Source organism: Physella acuta, unplaced genomic scaffold (genome assembly GCF_028476545.2).
Source record: "Physella acuta isolate Inbredline_101_S28 unplaced genomic scaffold, ASM2847654v3 ptg000197l, whole genome shotgun sequence".
In the NCBI taxonomy this organism is placed as follows: domain Eukaryota; kingdom Metazoa; phylum Mollusca; class Gastropoda; family Physidae; genus Physella; species Physella acuta.
In genome coordinates, this window is record NW_026731716.1 from 97741 (window position 1) to 116679 (window position 18939).

General features: G+C 33.8%; 2 protein-coding genes across 2 annotated transcripts; one reads left to right on the plus strand and one right to left on the minus strand.

Annotated features, from left to right (window-relative positions):
- Positions 1-413: 413 nt before the first annotated feature.
- LOC131937002 (coiled-coil domain-containing protein 81) lies at positions 414-14196 on the minus strand. The gene is made up of 14 exons (XM_059294178.1): positions 14022-14196; positions 8308-8369; positions 7953-8109; positions 6755-7011; positions 6558-6637; positions 6070-6377; positions 4583-4757; positions 3694-3976; positions 3331-3438; positions 3056-3139; positions 2787-2872; positions 2489-2567; positions 2095-2315; positions 414-1777 (listed from the first exon to the last, which is right to left on the minus strand). Exons 1-14 carry the CDS (start codon positions 14101-14103, stop codon positions 1513-1515), a joined length of 2247 nt encoding a protein of 748 aa, XP_059150161.1. The 5' UTR covers positions 14104-14196; the 3' UTR covers positions 414-1512.
- A 264-nt stretch (positions 14197-14460) lies between these two features.
- On the plus strand, positions 14461-18920 carry LOC131936951 (deoxyribose-phosphate aldolase). Its single transcript, XM_059294093.1, has 8 exons — positions 14461-14605; positions 16044-16141; positions 16303-16450; positions 16932-17030; positions 17166-17300; positions 17512-17640; positions 18100-18212; positions 18364-18920. The coding sequence occupies exons 1-8, from the start codon at positions 14572-14574 to the stop codon at positions 18568-18570; spliced, it is 963 nt and encodes a 320-aa protein (XP_059150076.1). The 5' UTR covers positions 14461-14571; the 3' UTR covers positions 18571-18920.
- Positions 18921-18939: the final 19 nt, after the last annotated feature.

The following is an 18939-nucleotide window of genomic DNA, read 5'->3' on the forward strand; positions in this document are numbered from 1 at the left end:
CCAGTTCAAGGAAGGATGTATTCACATAACAAAGTGTATATTTACAGTTTGATTTACATAGTGTAGTTTTAAGTAAAAATAAATATATCAATGGAAGTGGCAATTTGAATAAAACTCTCAGAGGTTGAGATGTCGTACTTTGCTTTGTATTCAACTCAGCTGTTATTGTCCTTGCTGCTGTCTGTAAGAGGCATTTTAATACTAACTTGTGTTATCAACTTTTGAGTACAAAACAAAAGTCTTGAATTTAAGAAGCCATAAATTCTGAATTATTTCAGTTGTGAATAGAACAAAATATTATTTTTAACAACAGCGCTGGTTAGCAATGAATCACAGTATTGATCATCACAACATTAAGTGTTTTTGTTTGTACAAACAAGGTCAAGAACATGTTTTTTTTTAAATTTCAATAAGTTTATTTTAGAAAAAGATCTACATGTGTAAGGCATCTGACAGATAAACATTCTAATAAAGATCAGCACATCAACTGGAGAAATAAATTTCTCTTTCATAAAGTTTTGTAAAAGTAAACAAAAAAACTATTATAAGGCTTCAGACATTTATACACATCAACATTTAAAAATCAAAACATCCAACAAAGTGCCACCAAAAGTTGTTAGTTGTACACAGAAACTATTTTTAAAAGTTTTAAAATGTAGTTAGTACAGATACTCCTAGCCAAATGATGCTTCTATTTTAAAAAGAACAAATTGTTCACAATGCATTAGAAAAATCAAAAGAATCCAATTGGCTAAGCTGATGTATATATTCTTCTTGCTTCTCATTTCTGAGTAGCTGATGTTCATTTTTTTATACACTAAAAAAAAACCAGTCTAAAAATAAACAAGAAATAATGAATTACATTTTGGATCTGAAAACAGTTAAGTTACTTTTTCCACTGCATTTTATTTTAATATATTCAATATGCAGTTTGTGACAATTTCTAACACCTTATTGTTAATGCTGTTGAGGGCTGGAAATTTACTTTTGAAAATTATAGTTAAAAGGAATCAATGTCAGTTTTCACACATTAAAATGTTATATTATCAGCAGTTTGGTCACATTGAAATTTTTCATATGTACATTATACAAGAAATGGTATGTGCATTAAGTAAAATGTGATTTATTAAAACATTAAGTACATAATACTGATTATATCACAGATATCCCCAACATCGGTCTAAATTCAACTAAGACTTTAAGTTTTAGTGGAATAATTCCCTTAAAATACAGCATTTTATAAGCAACCAAATTCAATAAATATTTAAAAATACACAAATATTTGAATCAAAACATTGTTTTTTACATAATCATTTATCATAAGTTTTTATTTCTATTCAATCTAACATTTAAAATTAATAACGTAAAACAACCATTTTAAAAAATCATATTAATATTGTTAATCAAGCAGCCGACTTAATTACCAGAACAATTGTCAATTTGCAATACAACTAGTTGCATAAAAAATAAAATAAATAAATATTAGATCTGAAATGCTGATGAGATTTTGCTTTAGACCATGATCCTTGTACCAGGGACATACCTTGACTCACTCCAAACATTGGTCTCACCGCAATTGTTGAGCTTGCGCTTACACTGGCGGCAGCGGTTGTAGCGGTCACACTGCTCATGCAGCAGTATCCCAGGATTCAAAGAGTGCAGTCGATCCTCCAGTTCCTTGGCCTTCTTGGCTGCAGCCAACTTCTGCCAGTCATGCTCCAGCCGCCTTCTCGAGTCGAAATGAATCATGTGCTTAAAGGCTCTCTCATCCTTCAAACTGTTTCAAATAATAGAATTGTTTTACAAATTGATCTTCAGTAAATATTAAACTTATTAATATAGAAATATTGCTACCATTAGTAAAAATTATTTCTATTACTGTAAATAAATATTATAACCCTCCTTATTGAACTTGAAATTACTACAATTAAACACTAACCATTTTTAATGTTTCTTACAAATGACAAAAGTAATTACACAGAGAGATTGGCATTTCTTTAGGATAGTGTGATGATAAATTAAACCTCCCATAATGGAATATTCATTAGCTTTTTAATCATATTTTGAAAGGTTTGAAAAAATTGAAAGACGTACTCATTTTTAGCTCTGTCCAATACTTCCTCTTCCACCTGTTGTTCAGCCAACTTGGCAAGAATGGCGTCCCTTTTCTTTTGTTCAACGAGTGCCTTCTGCTCCTGAGCAATGTTGTAAGCACGTCGACGGCGCTCTTCTAGCTTCTCATTGTTCATGTCATTCTTTCCAAATACTTCATTGTCAGGCTCCTTATCTGGCATCTGCACTGGTTTGAACCTCAACTGTTTTGTAAAAAGATTTCTTTAATCAATTATTATCTTGAAGTTTATTTATTTTGATTTTTCTTTACTTAAATACAATAAGGGTTCAAACTTCATTCACAAAATATAAAATAATTACTTTGTGCTAAAATAAAACTGGGATAAAGGCTGCACAATACAGGTTAGAATTTTACCTGGGTGTCTAGAGCTCTCTTGTATGTGTCCACTGATGTCATCTTATTCTTTATGTATTGTTCTCTTTGAGCTGCTAGACTGAAATGTAAAATAAATTGAAAACATTTAAAGAGCATCTAAAGAAAGTGATGAGTAGCCTACAGAAATTTTGCACAAAATGAGACAACTCACATTGAGAATGTATTGAAGATTAATTCAAACGATCACACCTGTGTAAAACAACCGTAAAAGGAAATACAGACTTACTTCTCCACCCACACCTGTGTAAAACAACTTTAAAAGGAAATACAGACTTACTCCTCCGCCAATTGCACCTGTTCCAGCCTCTCCAAAAATTCATCATCAGCTTTTTTCTTTTGGTCAGCTTTTAGCTTGGAATCCACCTAAATTTAACAAAGTATGGTTTAACTTTACAATCTCCTAGGCAAGTACCAACATATTTTTTAAAGAAAAATTCTCAATGCAGAAAGGTATTGCTCATAATTTACATCATGTGCTGCGGAATGGGGGAGGAGTGTTTTCTGAGTTGAGTGAGCCTGTAATAGATACAAATTTTTTAAAAATACCTGTTTATCAAGTTCCTTTAGATATTCTTCTTGCTTAGGAACTCTAGAAGGTGTCAATGGTCGTCTGGTAAACAAGAATGCTTTCTATGAAAAAAAAAGAAATTATGTAAATGAGATGCAGCTAATTATTAAAATAATGACTATGCACATTATCATACAATAATTAGTAGTTTAACATAGTTTAACATTTTCCAAAAAACCTTTTAGAAGATCTTATTTATTTGTGATTGTTTTCAAAATTATATTTGTTTAAATTATCAGAAACAAGTATTTACTGGTGGTTCAGGATCCTTTGATTTTAATTTAGCCTGAACAGCTTCAGCTACTCCTAGGTTAAAGGCAGAAATTTTCTGAAGATCATATCTACGTGCTAAATGTTTTTCCTGAAAGATTAAATTAGTTTCCAAGTATTAGTTGTTGTATTTCATTAAAATATATATGCAATGTTACTTGAGGTTTTTTTTATGTTAGAATGAAAATATTTTATTTACACACTCTCAGTTTTAAGTAAAATAAAATGAATTTTTTTCTTTTAATTAGAAATTCAAAATTATAAACAGATGATGATGTGTCAGTACGGTATAGATACAAGGTCAACTAGGTTCATCAGAAAAGAGAAAATTAAAATCTGCACAAACCTGATCCTTCAAAGTCTCCTCTGCATCTTTCATTGCCTGGTACTGTTGCAGCAGACGTTCCTCCTCTTCTTCTCTTCTTTTCTTCTCTTCAGTGAAGGAGACAGGCACATTCAACCTGGCACGCTGATGACAGAGGTAGCAAAGCTCCTGGCCAGCTGAGTGATGACCACATGAGGATCCAGGTGGGGTGGGGATTCTAAAAACATTGCCGCGGTCTTGGAAGTTATCTGCACTATGTGATCTAGACAGGGGAGATAACCGTGGGGGTGTTGGTGGTTTTAGTCTGTAAAATAGAAATATACATTTTTTTCAAAGTGTCTGGGTCATGTTTTTAACAACTAAATTCAAAGTATTTTTTATAAACATTAGTGTTAGCATATATTGGAATAAGTATACAGTAATTATACTTGTGTGTGAAGTGGGAGTCACTAAATATTATAAGGCAGTTTTCCAGAAATTGTGTGGTACTCTGAATTGTGGCCAGTGAATGGCATGAATAGAACACAGAGAAAACAATCACCTGCCTATACCACCTCAATGATGTGTTGCTTTATATAATCTCTCACTCAAGTCACCCATGATGTTTACCCCTCTCACTCAACTCACCCATGATGTTCATACTCTCACTCAACACACCTTTATGTTCATCTCCTCTCACTCCACACCCATGATGTTCATCTCCTCTCACTCAACTCACCCATGATGTTCAACCCCTCTCACTCAACTCACCCATAATGTTCATCTCTTCTCACTCAACTCACCCATGATGTTCATCCCCTCTCACTCAACTCACCCATGATGTTCATCCACTCTCACTCAACTCACCCATGATGTTCATCCCCTCTCACTCAACTCACCCATGATGTTCATCCCCTCTCACTCAACTCACCCATGATGTTCATCCCCTCTCACAGACATCCTGACTGAACTGGCAGCAGTTCCAGCTCTCCGACTTGCTACAGGTACAGCCAGATCATCTGTTAAACTGATACCACTTGCTTTAGCAATGGGGAGTGACACCCTAGACAAACTTCTACTGCCTCCTGTTTGTTTATTCTCATCTCCTGCAAAGTAAAATGTACTTATAAACTACAGTCTCCAACTATAAGCTTCAATATATTACAAGTGGCTTTTCTTATAAAATAAAATTTGACTCTCAAGCCAAACAAAACAACATTAATATAATGCAAAGGTTTGTTAATCTTTCGAAGATATTTAATACAAAATATAATTATATGACTTGTCTGGTAGGCCTATATAGACTTTGTATGATAATTATTAAAAAAAGATTAGGCAGAAAATAAGAATGAGAAATATGTTTTGCTGTGATGTTAATGAAAAAATAAATGTATGAATCAAACTAGGAAATGAGAAGGATATATCACCTCTGTAGTGCTGATATCGGTTAGGTAAATCCCCATTCATGCAGTACCACATTATAAATCTTACTACTCACAGCAGTTATAAACAGCAGTAAAACTTTTTCTAAGCTATGTATGGTTAACTACAATTACATCCAACTAAACTACCACTAATGTTTCTTAACAAATGACACTGCTTCCAATAGAACTCTCTGTGCTACCCATGACAACCTGTGTTGCTAAGTGACAAGCCTTTCCCTTCAAACTGGCCTTGTTGATATCAATCAATGTCTCCTTTAAAAACTTGAAAGGAATATTTTACTCATACAAATTTTTAAACAAAGCCTCTATTGTGTTTGATTGCTAGAACATCGGAGCAGCAACAATGGCCACAGTTCATTAACCATAGCTAGATGGAAACCATCTATTGATCTGATGGCTAGCACTTGAGATGAGCTTTTAATGATGCATGAGATACGCTATTATGCTGAAATGATGATTTTTGTTTACAATATAGATCAATAAAATCCTAATTGTTTATTTAGGAACTGGTCGTGTTGAATTGTAAAGAAAAAGAAATGGAGTAGTTGAAAAAAAAAATTCTATTTCATAGAGGGCTTTTGATCAGATGCAAAAATTGTCAGAACAATTTTGAGTATTGATTGCACAGCTACACTGATGTATTAGGAACTGTATCTACATTGAAAAACCTACAAACATTCATACTTTTTCACACAGTTTGTCAATCTAATTTATTTCAATACCATAGTGATGGAGTAAATGTTTCCTGTGTTTAGCAATGTAATGATAATAATTCAGAGGAATAAATAACAGAGCTGGAAATTATAATTCTATGCCAGTGTTTTAGAACATAATAAATTGGTTTTGAAAAAAGTTTAATCCTAATTTTTATAGCCGTCTAGCTCTTTTAGATTTGCTGCTTTCTGTATTTGTGTAAATGATAAATTATACAATAGGATAAAAACCATACATACATGGGCTATGATTCACTTACTTGCAATGCCGTTATCTTGATCAGTGAACTGAGGTTCTAAAGTGGGATGATAGTTCACATTTATCTGGTCCTCCCCTTTCATAATGTTTTCTATCGCATGCTCTGTGGAGAAATCACATTCAGGGGTATCTACCATAGGATCTGCAAATCTGACCTCTGCAGCATACGCAGGACTTTGATGCTCTGGTAAATAATTTATTTCATCTGATGTTACTTCTTCATTAGAAAACAGCGCTGGTTCTTCTACAACAGGAGACAAATGCCCATTGTGATTATTCTGTGCTACACTATCATGTCCAGAATGAATTCTGAAAAATAATTGCAAAAATATAAACCCTATCATCTTCACTGCAAATTTTTTTTGCCCATGACATTTTAAGGAACTAACAATTAACTAATAAAACATAGTTCTAGCTAATGCTCTGAGTGATTATTGAATTCATTTGCACATACAATTTTAAACTCAGGCTTTATAAAGTTCTACTTACTTTGGTAGTATTAGAGTGTTGCTTGTATAGGGTCGACTAGACATTCTATCTGATATTACAGAATCAGCTGTTCCTATTCTCTGAAAAAAGATAATAACTATCCTGACATAGCACATATTTAAAATGTGTTAACAAAAATATTTCTCTGATATAAATTAAAATAAATAAACTGAACTCTATGTATAAAAATATCATACATTCATCAATGAGTCCATTAGCTTTCCTGAATGGTCCATCTGATTGATGAATTCTTTATAAAACTTCATCTTTACTCGGCTGTCTCTAATGGTTAATCTTCCAATGCCAGAGAAACAGAGTTCAATATTTCTTTTTGCTGCCAGAGCTCTGGACACAGAGCCGACAATTTCCTTAACACATCTTTCAACTGTGTCTCGATCAAAAGGGCTTTCAAATGATATTGATGAAAAGTTCAGAGGCAGCACAGGAATGGATCCTACAAAATAATGTTATTTTTCAAATTATATATATATATATATATATATATATATATATATATTATATATATATATATATATATATATATAAAGGAAAGTATGTTTGTTGGTGGGTTTGATTGTGTGTTTATTTGTGGACTTTTCCCATATGCACTACTACACCTTTCATCTAATCTCTATGAAACTTTAAGGAGTTGATGAGAATACTCCAGGAAAGGGTTATGTGAACAAAAATTTCATTTTCACAAGGGTAACGCCCCGGTAGGATGCAATTTGGTGCCACGGACTATCCTGTGAGCGCTATGGTGCATACATTTGTTTTAAAGAGTGTGATAATCTATGAATATGATGGGTTACTATAGTCGTTCACTAAATTAAATTAGGCATGTTCTACAGTACCCCGGCAGGTTGTGATTTGGCATTCCGGTTTTAAGCACCGCCCATGCTGTGGTGTAATTGGGAGCTCCCGAGAGCACCCGACTACATCCCTGACAACTGGGCAGTCATCGAAGTTTCTTCTACCTCATTATTATGGAGAGTGATTAGCATACACTCAAAGCTATCACATAGTACACCCTGTATGATCCAAAAAATATTTGTTCAGGCATTGTTTACACTTAAGTTACTCGGTTTTAGAAAACGAGGTCACACGTCTAAAAATATAGGATTGGAAATGCAGTGGTTAAACCCTCTTAAAATATTGTGTCAGACTTTCTTCTGAGACAGTGGCAACACTAAGGAAGGGTACGCTAGTATATATATATAGTGTGTGTATGTGTGTATACAATGTTTTCTTCATTAGTATCTGGGTTTTTTTAAAATTATTATTTATTATCACTAAACCATTAGCAGTATAAAAGCACCTACAAAATGAGGCATCTTAAACATTAATTATCAATAAACAAAGACTGAAAGGCTCTATATTATCGAGAGGACTTACCTGGCATATGATATTTTTGGAACTGCAGCCCATGAATTTGTGCAAACTTTTCAGAAACATTAAATACAGGTCTCTGAGTTAGAATAAATTTATTATTTCCCACCTCTAGCTTTTTTTCAGAAATTGCAAAAATGCCAAGTCCAGGAATTTGGACACCCTGTTGATACAATGTTTCTGTTTAATTTAAAGGAATATTAAAATCTGTATACAAATATCCTTTTTTTTAAGTTTACAACCAGATTCAAACAGTAGCAATAAACAAAATATAAAATTTAATCAGAAAGATAATAATTACAATATTTTTCACACAAAACATATCATTATGATGTGATACAGCCATTTTAAGTAACATTACCTTGTGTTGTGCCATTTGTTTTTCAACGTAACTGGAAACATTCTCCCATATATTGACAACATCTAAACATGCAATAAAAAATAAAAATAACTGAGGCATATTGTGTATACTTCTATAAATATTGAATAACATATTATATATACATAAAATATATTTAATAATCTCCATTTCAATTATATTCTTGTCAACTTTTAAAATATATTCATAATTTTCATTTTTTGAACAGCTGAATTAGATAATTAAGTTTAGATTTTTAATTGTATGCCTATATGGTAATACAACACAGCATTAACAATGTATTACATGTAGATAAAGTTGAACATGAACACCCCAAATCGCCCAGATATTGTGTTACTCATCTCCCTCTTTTAATATTATTAATCAATATGTCACTGATGATGCCCTGAAGTACTTTGCTATGTAACCTAAATAAAATTCACACTCTTTAACACTAAGAGAGGGGTTGAACTGGATGACATGAAAGTAACATGTGTTAGGGGTTCGTGGAGAAATAGGTATCTTATATCCCACTTCTGACATCAAATGTTAGGGGGGTTTAAACCGAAGAGGTGATCTTATTCACTCATCCGTGCACCTTTGCGTGGTGACAAAGGGATCTAATAAGACCTGAGCAAAACTAATTAAAATCTAAACAACACCAATATTAAACTAAAAATAAAACATAGTAAACACACATAATATGCATTTATTTATCTTCATTTGACGTCACAAAGGTTTATATGTTAAAAGCAAAGACACAATACAAATAAGGCCTGGCCAGTCTTTCATATTCAAGAAAACATCACTTGAATTTCTAATACAAGTCAAAAAGACAAAAATAATCAAACTTACATTTCAATGCAGAATTAGTCACTGTGGTAACTGACACTAATTCATAGAAAACACATATATAAGTGTGGATAGCAAACCTACATTTACACAACTCAGAATTTATACATATGAATGTCCTTTCCTCTAGTCCTAACTTAACTACTTGCACTGCTTATGTAATCTCAGAATCACACTTGTCAAAGTTATTCTTCCTAGTCCTAATTTCACTTGTACTGCTATGTAATCTCAAAATCAAAAACGTAAATGTCATCGTCTCTAGTTCTAACTTTACTACTTGCACTGTTATGTAATCCCAGGATCACACGGGTAAATGTTATCATCGCTAATTCTGATTTCACTAATCAAACACGGTTAAAGTCCATCTATGAATACTCATCAGTACTCACAACAATCTAGCTCGACACTCAAGCTGCAGGGAGATTTCCCGCCACTGGAATACAACATTGGGCCACTGGTACAAACATTGGGCTACAAAGTTAATGGCCACTGGAACGAAGAACATATCTACACGGCAGGAAGATTTCCAGCCACTTGAATAAAACATTTGGCCACTAGTACAAACATCGGGCCACAAAGATAATGGCCACTGGAACGACATCGGGCCACAAAGATAATGGCCACTGGACGAAGAACATATCTACACGGCAAGATGATTTCCAGCCACTGGTACAACATCAGCCACATGTATAACATATGTCACATATATAAATATCTGGAACGAAGCACATATGTACAGCAACAAAACATCGGCTGGGACAATAAGCCAGCCTTAGTGGCCAGCCATAAGGCTGCCACCATCCGAGTCCTAGACCATCGTGTCTAGCCTATGTGTCTGTCAGAGAAAAAGAGACCTCAACATAGTCGCCCTTCCTCATTTATAGGTTAGTCTCACCCCCCTTATCATCTCCCTAGAGCTATAGAACCCGAGTTGGGCTCCGTACCATCTCTCGACGTTCGAGATAACACCGGTCACTATGCACCCATGCGTTGAACACCCGATAACTGACCGCTATAGATCTTCCCGTTGTCTCAGGGCTAACGATCGTGTCATACACCGCTCGAGCTAACGTACGGCCACACAGCACTCCAGCCGCGTTTCACACCTAACAACTGACCACAACAGAGATCATGAGTAATGATTCTACCGGGACGTCCAGCGGCATGCCCGGACTCAACTTTAGACATAAATCACCGCGGGTGTCTTCATCATTCCGTGTCACTCATGCACCTGCATAGAGCTCGCAGCCCTTAACGACCAGAGTGAGCCGATAACATTTAATTAAATTTTAGATTTCCCTGGCCTGCTCATCCCCAATATCTTAGATTAACCCCTTGGGTTTCTGTAACTAGTCCTAGTCACCTAAACCCCTTTAATAAGCACCCAAGTTACCATTTTACTTAAAAATAAACAATATAGTACCAGCCAACATGCTTACTTAAGAATCAACAATTTGGTGCCAGCCAACATGCTTCCCCCGCAAAAATGATTGCGTCCCCGCAATCAACTTAACCATGGCAACTAATTGAGATAAACATTCTACCTTACTGTTCCCCTACTGACACAACACATACCTCTAGTTTACAGTAAAGGCCACTGAAGGCAAAAACATCAATGAGCATACTGAAATGTCTCAAAAATGAACATCTACTGAAATCAGGTATAAACACGTACTTATCTTTAAAGGGTAGTTAACCAAAATGGACAAATCACGCCTTACGACTACAAATAAATGGCCATCAATAAAGATAAATACCAGTCAGTCACACATAATTTTATACCACAAGGCCTGATAATGTACATCCAATACCAATATCAGCCAAGTCTTCCCAGTCATAAAATTACGTAACAGCATGTTTCATCTACAATAATTACTATTCAACGAATACCATAGTTGCCAATAATACGTTCAACACCATTAAAACTTACAAAGGTTGCATGTTAACTGGCTACCCAAATTATTCTTTAAAAATGGTCTAAAAATAGTACTGTCAGTGCTAATAAAATGTGTTACATTAGCACAATGTGTTCATCAGGAACACACAAAAATAACAGTAATCACACAAAAATTCTTACAGTAAATTAAACGTATTTTACACGTTCCAAAAGTTAAAAATGCAAATAAAAAAGGCAATAACATAAAACATTATGCTGAGGTAAACCATTATATACTCAACATATTTAAAAACCAATTTTAAAAAATCTTAATTTAGTTTGCTCAAGCACGGACCCCACTCGTGCTACCAAATGTTAGGGGTTCGTGGAGAAATAGGTATCTTATATCCCACTTCTGACATCAAATGTTAGGGGGGTTTAAACCAAAGAGGTGATCTTATTCACTCATCCGTGCACCTTTGCGTGGTGACAAAGGGATCTAATAAGACCTGAGCAAAACTAATTAAAATCTAAACAACACCAATATTAAACTAAAAATAAAACATAGTAAACACACATAATATGCATTTATTTATCTTCATTTGACGTCACAAAGGTTTATATGTTAAAAGCAAAGACACAATACAAATAAGGCCTGGCCAGTCTTTTATATTCAAGAAAACACCACTTGAATTTCTAATACAAGTCAAAAAGACAAAAATAATCAAACTTACATTTCAATGCAGAATTATTCACCGTAGTTACTGACATTAATTCATAGAAAACACATATATAAGTGTGGATAGCAAACCTACATTTACACAACTCAGAATTTATACATATGAATGTCCTTTCCTCTAGTCCTAACTTAACTACTTGCACTGCTTATGTATTCTCAGAATCACACTTGTCAAAGTTATTCTTCCTAGTCCTAATTTCACTTGTACTGCTATGTAATCTCAAAATCAAAAACGTAAATGTCATCGTCTCTAGTTCTAACTTTACTACTTGCACTGTTATGTAATCCCAGGATCACACGGGTAAATGTTATCATCGCTAATTCTGATTTCACTAATCAAACACGGTTAAAGTCCATCTATGAATACTCATCAGTACTCACAACAATCTAGCTCGACACTCAAGCTGCAGGGAGATTTCCCGCCACTGGAATACAACATTGGGCCACTGGTACAAACATTGGGCTACAAAGATAATGGCCACTGGAACGAAGAACATATCTACACGGCAGGAAGATTTCCAGCCACTTGAATAAAACATTTGGCCACTAGTACAAACATCGGGCCACAAAGATAATGGCCACTGGAACGACATCGGGCCACAAAGATAATGGCCACTGGACGAAGAACATATCTACAGGGCAAGAAGATTTCCAGCCACTGGTACAACATCAGCCACATGTATAACATATGTCACATATATAAATATCTGGAACGAAGCACATATGTACAGCAACAAAACATCGGCTGGGACAATAAGCCAGCCTTAGTGGCCAGCCATAAGGCTGCCACCATCCGAGTCCTAGACCATCGTGTCTAGCCTATGTGTCTGTCAGAGAAAAAGAGACCTCAACATAGTCGCCCTTCCTCATTTATAGGTTAGTCTCACCCCCCTTATCATCTCCCTAGAGCTATAGAACCCGAGTTGGGCTCCGTACCATCTCTCGACGTTCGAGATAACACCGGTCACTATGCACCCATGCGTTGAACACCCGATAACTGACCGCTATAGATCTTCCCGTTGTCTCAGGGCTAACGATCGTGTCATACACCGCTCGAGCTAACGTACGGCCACACAGCACTCCAGCCGCGTTTCACACCTAACAACTGACCACAACAGAGATCATGAGTAATGATTCTACCGGGACGTCCAGCGGCATGCCCGGACTCAACTTTAGACATAAATCACCGCGGGTGTCTTCATCATTCCGTGTCACTCATGCACCTGCATAGAGCTCGCAGCCCTTAACGACCAGAGTGAGCCGATAACATTTAATTAAATTTTAGATTTCCCTGGCCTGCTCATCCCCAATATCTTAGATTAACCCCTTGGGTTTCTGTAACTAGTCCTAGTCACCTAAACCCCTTTAATAAGCACCCAAGTTACCATTTTACTTAAAAATAAACAATATAGTACCAGCCAACATGCTTACTTAAGAATCAACAATTTGGTACCAGCCAACACATGTAACTAACATCATATTTTTTAAAAACATTATCTCTGTTTGGTTAGGGTCATGGCTAGATATAGTGGCTATTTCAGCAGCAAAAATTATCTTAGTAATTCCATCCTGTTTTCCATCTTCAGTACACTTTTTGTGATTATTATGCTGAAATATCACTTCTTTAGCACATTTTTCAAAGTTCAAGGTAATTGCCTTCTTACTTCTTAATTCCAATAATTTGTAACATGATTTTTATGGGTGTAGAAGTAAACATAAGTTAATGTTGAATTCATATTAAATGGAATGTAGATATAGGTAAATTGTGAGGGTTAGAACTTTTCAGTTTAGCAACCATGAGCTTAACCTACACTTTGACAAATTAGTAATTAGTGACAAAAGAGTGACAATACCCACACTAATGACAGATGTCTTGCTTGACTCTATCTTAGAAATTATTTTTTTTAAACTCAATCAGATTCAATCTAATTAATGTTATTATTATTTATTATTATAACAATAAAAGTAAGTGATTGTTTAATAAAATAAAGTAACAATGATATAGATCTAAATATGTAATTTTAAATAACAGATGTCAGTAATGAAATAATGATTAGATTAATTGATCATTATTGACAAGTCACAGGACAAAAGACAAATAAATAAGAATTAAAAAATAAAATTTAAAATAAATGCCGAAGGCTTAAATTAATTAAATTTAATGTTGTAAATGTGTAATGTAAACTAAAGTAAACTTTGTTGCTCCCACTGCCGAGCGCCACTGCCTTTTTTTTTAAAAAATCTGCTCACCATTTTCAGACAAGGTGTCTTTAATTGTAGAAAGTCTACCCTTTGTGGCATTAGCCAATAAACCCTGGGTTGCCTCAGTCATTCTAATTTTTCAAAATCATGTTATTCCAGTGGCTTGTAAAAATTAAAAACTGTTCATATGGACGCCATTTGCTTATGGCATGAAAGATTCGGTTGCTATGGCTGCACAATACCAAGTCAGAGCTACGACTAGTACATTTTCGCATTTTGTTAATTTAATTTTTTTTAAATAGAAAAGAATCTTCTTCACATTACAAACTAAACAGTTGTTTTCCAGACAATTATAGACAGCAATACACTTTATACTTTAATATTCCTATATACTATTTTTACAGAGATCTAGAACCTAGATCCAAATTTAGATCTAGATCTAAGTACAAAGTTCAAAGGTTGTACGCCTAGGTTATAACCTTAGGTTATTCAACCTGAAAGTTGAATGTTACGTGTTGTAGATCAGTGTTCTGTGTGGGACCAAGAGATACTGATTTAGATTTAGAAGTCTATAGTCTATATTAATAGTAAAAATACTATGACTGAACATCGAAATCCGGGAATAGATTATGGTACTAACAGAGATTAGAATCTAGAATTTAAAAATTAATTAGTCTAGTATTTGTAATTCGGTCTGAATTTTAGTACACCCTTTTTAAAACTATTTTAATTTTTAGAAGGCCAAACTTATTTTTCAATGAAAATTGCAATATAAAACCTGAATCAAATTCAAGACCCAAACTGAATTTTAGACATTGTGATGAACATGTGCGTCACACTCCTAGAGGGGAAAGGGGTGGTGGGACATTATATATATATCATAATAATGATAAAATATATGTTGTGTGTGGGGGCGGGTATGGTCAACTCACTTAGGAACACATGTAGTGTAGGTTTAGGGGGGGGGGGGAATAAAAATACACACACAGTGTAACAACTCACTTTAACATTCAAAATAAATTTTGGAACCAAACCCTTAGCCATTATTTTGCACTTTTAATACATTTTTGTTTTGTAAATTGCAATACAAATTGATTCATATAAAGTTTAGGAAAAAAAATTGTTTAAACAGCATTATCCATTACATTGTTTATGGACAAACTCTTTCTACTCTTGATAGTTCTATACACCATATTGCAGTTTTTTTTAGTTTGTTTGGTTTATAACATCTGTGAACATATTTCAAATGCTACTATTTATACTCATATACTACTGCACATAAAAAGGCAGTATTGTTGAGTTGTGTTGAGTAAATCTAAATTGTTTCAAACTTATATTTAATTTTGTTCATCTATTTCTTTCTCCTTCTTTGTTAAGAAGTAAAATATGGAGTTAAAAAAACCCACAACAATGAAAACTTAAGTTTTTTATTTTATTTTGCCCAGTACAATAATTGAAAATGATATTGATAAAGACTAAGATCTTAAGAATGAGGTCAGAAAGATTATTTTATAATTTAGTCATTATTTCTCTAAAAATGCTGGTCCTGTCAGGGCTAGGCCGATCAGCGGTGTAGCTAGCCCCAGGCACCTACCCTAAGGGGGTTCAAAACAAGTTAGAAAATAATTAAAAAGCTAATTTTAAGCTGAAGTATTGAATTATACACATACACAGTTAAGTAAATAAACGGTTACAAGGCTTAACACTGATTTAACTGTTTTCTACATCAACTGTTGGAGGAGAGAGCTTTTTCACCTTCATGAATGAAAGGGAGGGGGGAACAAATTGATAGTTAGCCCGAGTACTGGAATGGGTCACTGTGCCTCTGGGGCTGGTCAGTATACCACTAGACGTAAGGCTAATTCACAAGGACCTGGATTTTGTAATCTGTGTGTCTGTAACAGTTGCCAAGCAAGATGGAGTGTATAGGATTTACTAGGGGTTGGGGCTTAGGGTTTTTCCCCAAACTTTTATCAGCATGTAGCTTATAACTATGAAGCCGAAGGGTTTAAAAAATTAACTCAGTATAATACATAATTTGTCATAATAATTTTTGCTTCATTTAACTAGACGAGTCACTGTTTAAAGATGTCAGAATTAACCTTTCTGCTGTAACAAGGCGTGCAGCAGATCTGGGCAACAGAAGAGGTGTGAAAAAACAATGGCAGGTCAGTAATTCAATCAACCAAGAATATATATATATACACTTCTTGTATCAGAGCTTTGTTTTTAAGGTTTTATATTAACATGCTGCAGGTTTATTTATATAATAAATACAATATTTTTTTCAGTTTTCAGTTAAAAAGTTTTCTTTTGTTTACAAAATTAGGCTGCATGGCAGCTGAGAGCAGTGACGTGCATTGATCTGACTACTTTAGCAGGAGATGATACTGCAGCAAATGTATCTCGCTTGTGTTTTAAAGCAGCACACCCAATTAGTCAAGATCTTCTAAAGATGCTCAACATGAGTCAAAAAGGTACTGAGCTTTTAAATATATTAATCAGTAATTTAAATTGGTAATTTTAAATGACAACTCAGAAATTTTAATTTTGACTCATGATTTTATTGAGATATGAGTTGAGTTAAACTTTAAATTACATTTAAAAGGCTTTACCATACAAGTATGCATATTTTACAGTTTTCTTTTTAAGATGTTTATCTTAAAATTAAATAATTTCTTATTTTGTGGGAGTTTAAATTCATGTGACATGCATAGCTACAAAATAACAATTCTAATTTGTTATTAGATTCAATAGCAAGTTCCAGAATGGTACAATTTTAAGTTATAAAGTAAAAACTATGTTGTAGATTAAATAAAAAAAGAAAGACATATTAAGTAAATATAATTATTTATCTATTTTCAACACACACAAAATTATTCCATTGCATTTTAAGGTCATTCATTTTACATGTAGAAGGATATTTTTCTTAAGAGTTATATGTAACGTTTATTATAGATATAACAACTGGTGCAGTGTGTGTATATCCCAACCAAGTAAAGGCTGCTAAAGAAGCATTAACTCAGGCTGGAAAGCCAAATATCCCTATAGCTTCAGGTGATTTTAATAGTCTAAGCTATAGTTAAAGGTTAAAATAAAATAGTATGTTTTAAAATAGGTGGGTACATATATTTCAGTTAAATTATTTTTTAAATATTTTTATGTATTGCTTAAAAATGAAACACATTTTAGTTGCTACTGGATTTCCATGTGGACAAACACCTTTGCAGGCAAGGTTAGATGAAATTACATCAGCCGTGAAAGATGGTGCATCTGAAATAGATATTGTCATAAATAGGACATATGCCTTAACTGGCAACTGGAGAGGTTGGTACATTAATAACATGATGATAAAAGAAGTTTGGTAAATGTATTGACGTATGTATTGGTTTTAAAAAGATAACATTTGAATTTGCAGTGCTAACTACAGTATATTCTTCTATTAGGATAATTTGAATAAAAATTATAATTTATTCATACTAATATTCATAACTACCTCTCAGAGAGGCTTTAGTCAGACAAGCTTGTATTTTACTAGGTGTGTATGATGAGGTCAAAAAGATGAAAGAAGCATGTGGCCATGCACATTTGAAAACAATTCTTGCAACTGGTGAACTTGGGTCCTTAAAAAATATTTACAAAGCTAGCATGGTTTGTATGATGGCAGGTAAGAAAAAATCACTTAACTCCTTTTCTGTGAATTTATTTTAGCTAAATAATCATCTAGCTTGTCAAGTAATAAATTTGTGAAGGTCAACAGTATAGTGATGTTAATATTACAATTCCTTGCAAATATTCAAAGTTCCGTCTATTAGCACCTCCACCATCAGTCTTTCAAGCAATTTAGGCACAAATTATGGAATTTTTTCTATCTATTTCTATATTGGCTGATATATGCTTTAAAAACACTTCCTTTCATTAACTAATTTGCATGTTCTATATGAAAACTGATTAATAATATACCGACGTTACTGTGTTTTTATTTAGCAATACAATTTTGTTTTTCTGAAATGTAGTTTTCTTCTTTGAAAATATAGACCAGTGAATAAATCCAAACTCCCAAACAATAATAGTGTTCTGCCAATTCCACATTTTGCTCTTCTAATGAGCTCAAATATAATTGCAGGTGCTGATTTTATTAAGACATCAACAGGAAAAGAAGGAGTGAATGCTACTTTTGTAGTAGCTCTTGTAATGATCCGAGCTATACGAGATTATCAACAGCTCACTGGATATAAGGTATTATTCTTGCTGTATTAAAAGATGATTTTAAATTACTGCAGTGGCAGAACTGTTGCAGTTAGCCCAAGAGATGTTAATAATTATATTATTACTGATTTTAAAAAAATACATTGATGAAGAAGCTAATGATAGCTTTTTCTTCACTTAGATTGGTTTCAAGCCTGCTGGAGGTATAAGAACTGCCAAAGATGCCTGTGTTTGGCTTTCTATGATGAAGGAAGAACTAGGAAATGATTACACAAAAAACAATCTTTTTCGATTTGGTGCCAGTGCTTTATTAGGTGACATAGAACGGCAGTTGTATCACTATGCAACCGGTTTTTATCCTGCTATTACTGAAATGCCAATGGGCTAGACATTTAAGGGTGGGTCTAATCTAAGTGTGTTCAGTCATGTTGTTTCTCAGCTAGTGATTTCTATACCTTATTTATTTATATTTACTCCTATGGTTATTCTAGAGAACAAACACTCCCATTAAAATATCAAAATTTTAAAATATGCATTGTTTACTGTTTTTGGCTATTTGTATTTTTTGAGTATTTTTTGGTTACTGTTGATCTTTTTTTTGGACAACTTATAATTTCTATTTAAGATACAATTTAGTACAGTGAATAAAGTGCCTTATGTTGCCATTTAGTACAAATTCATTATATGGTGTAATCTCAATCACTGTTAGCTATATCCTCAGGTGTAAAAAAGAAAAGATCTAAGGGGTCATCCATAA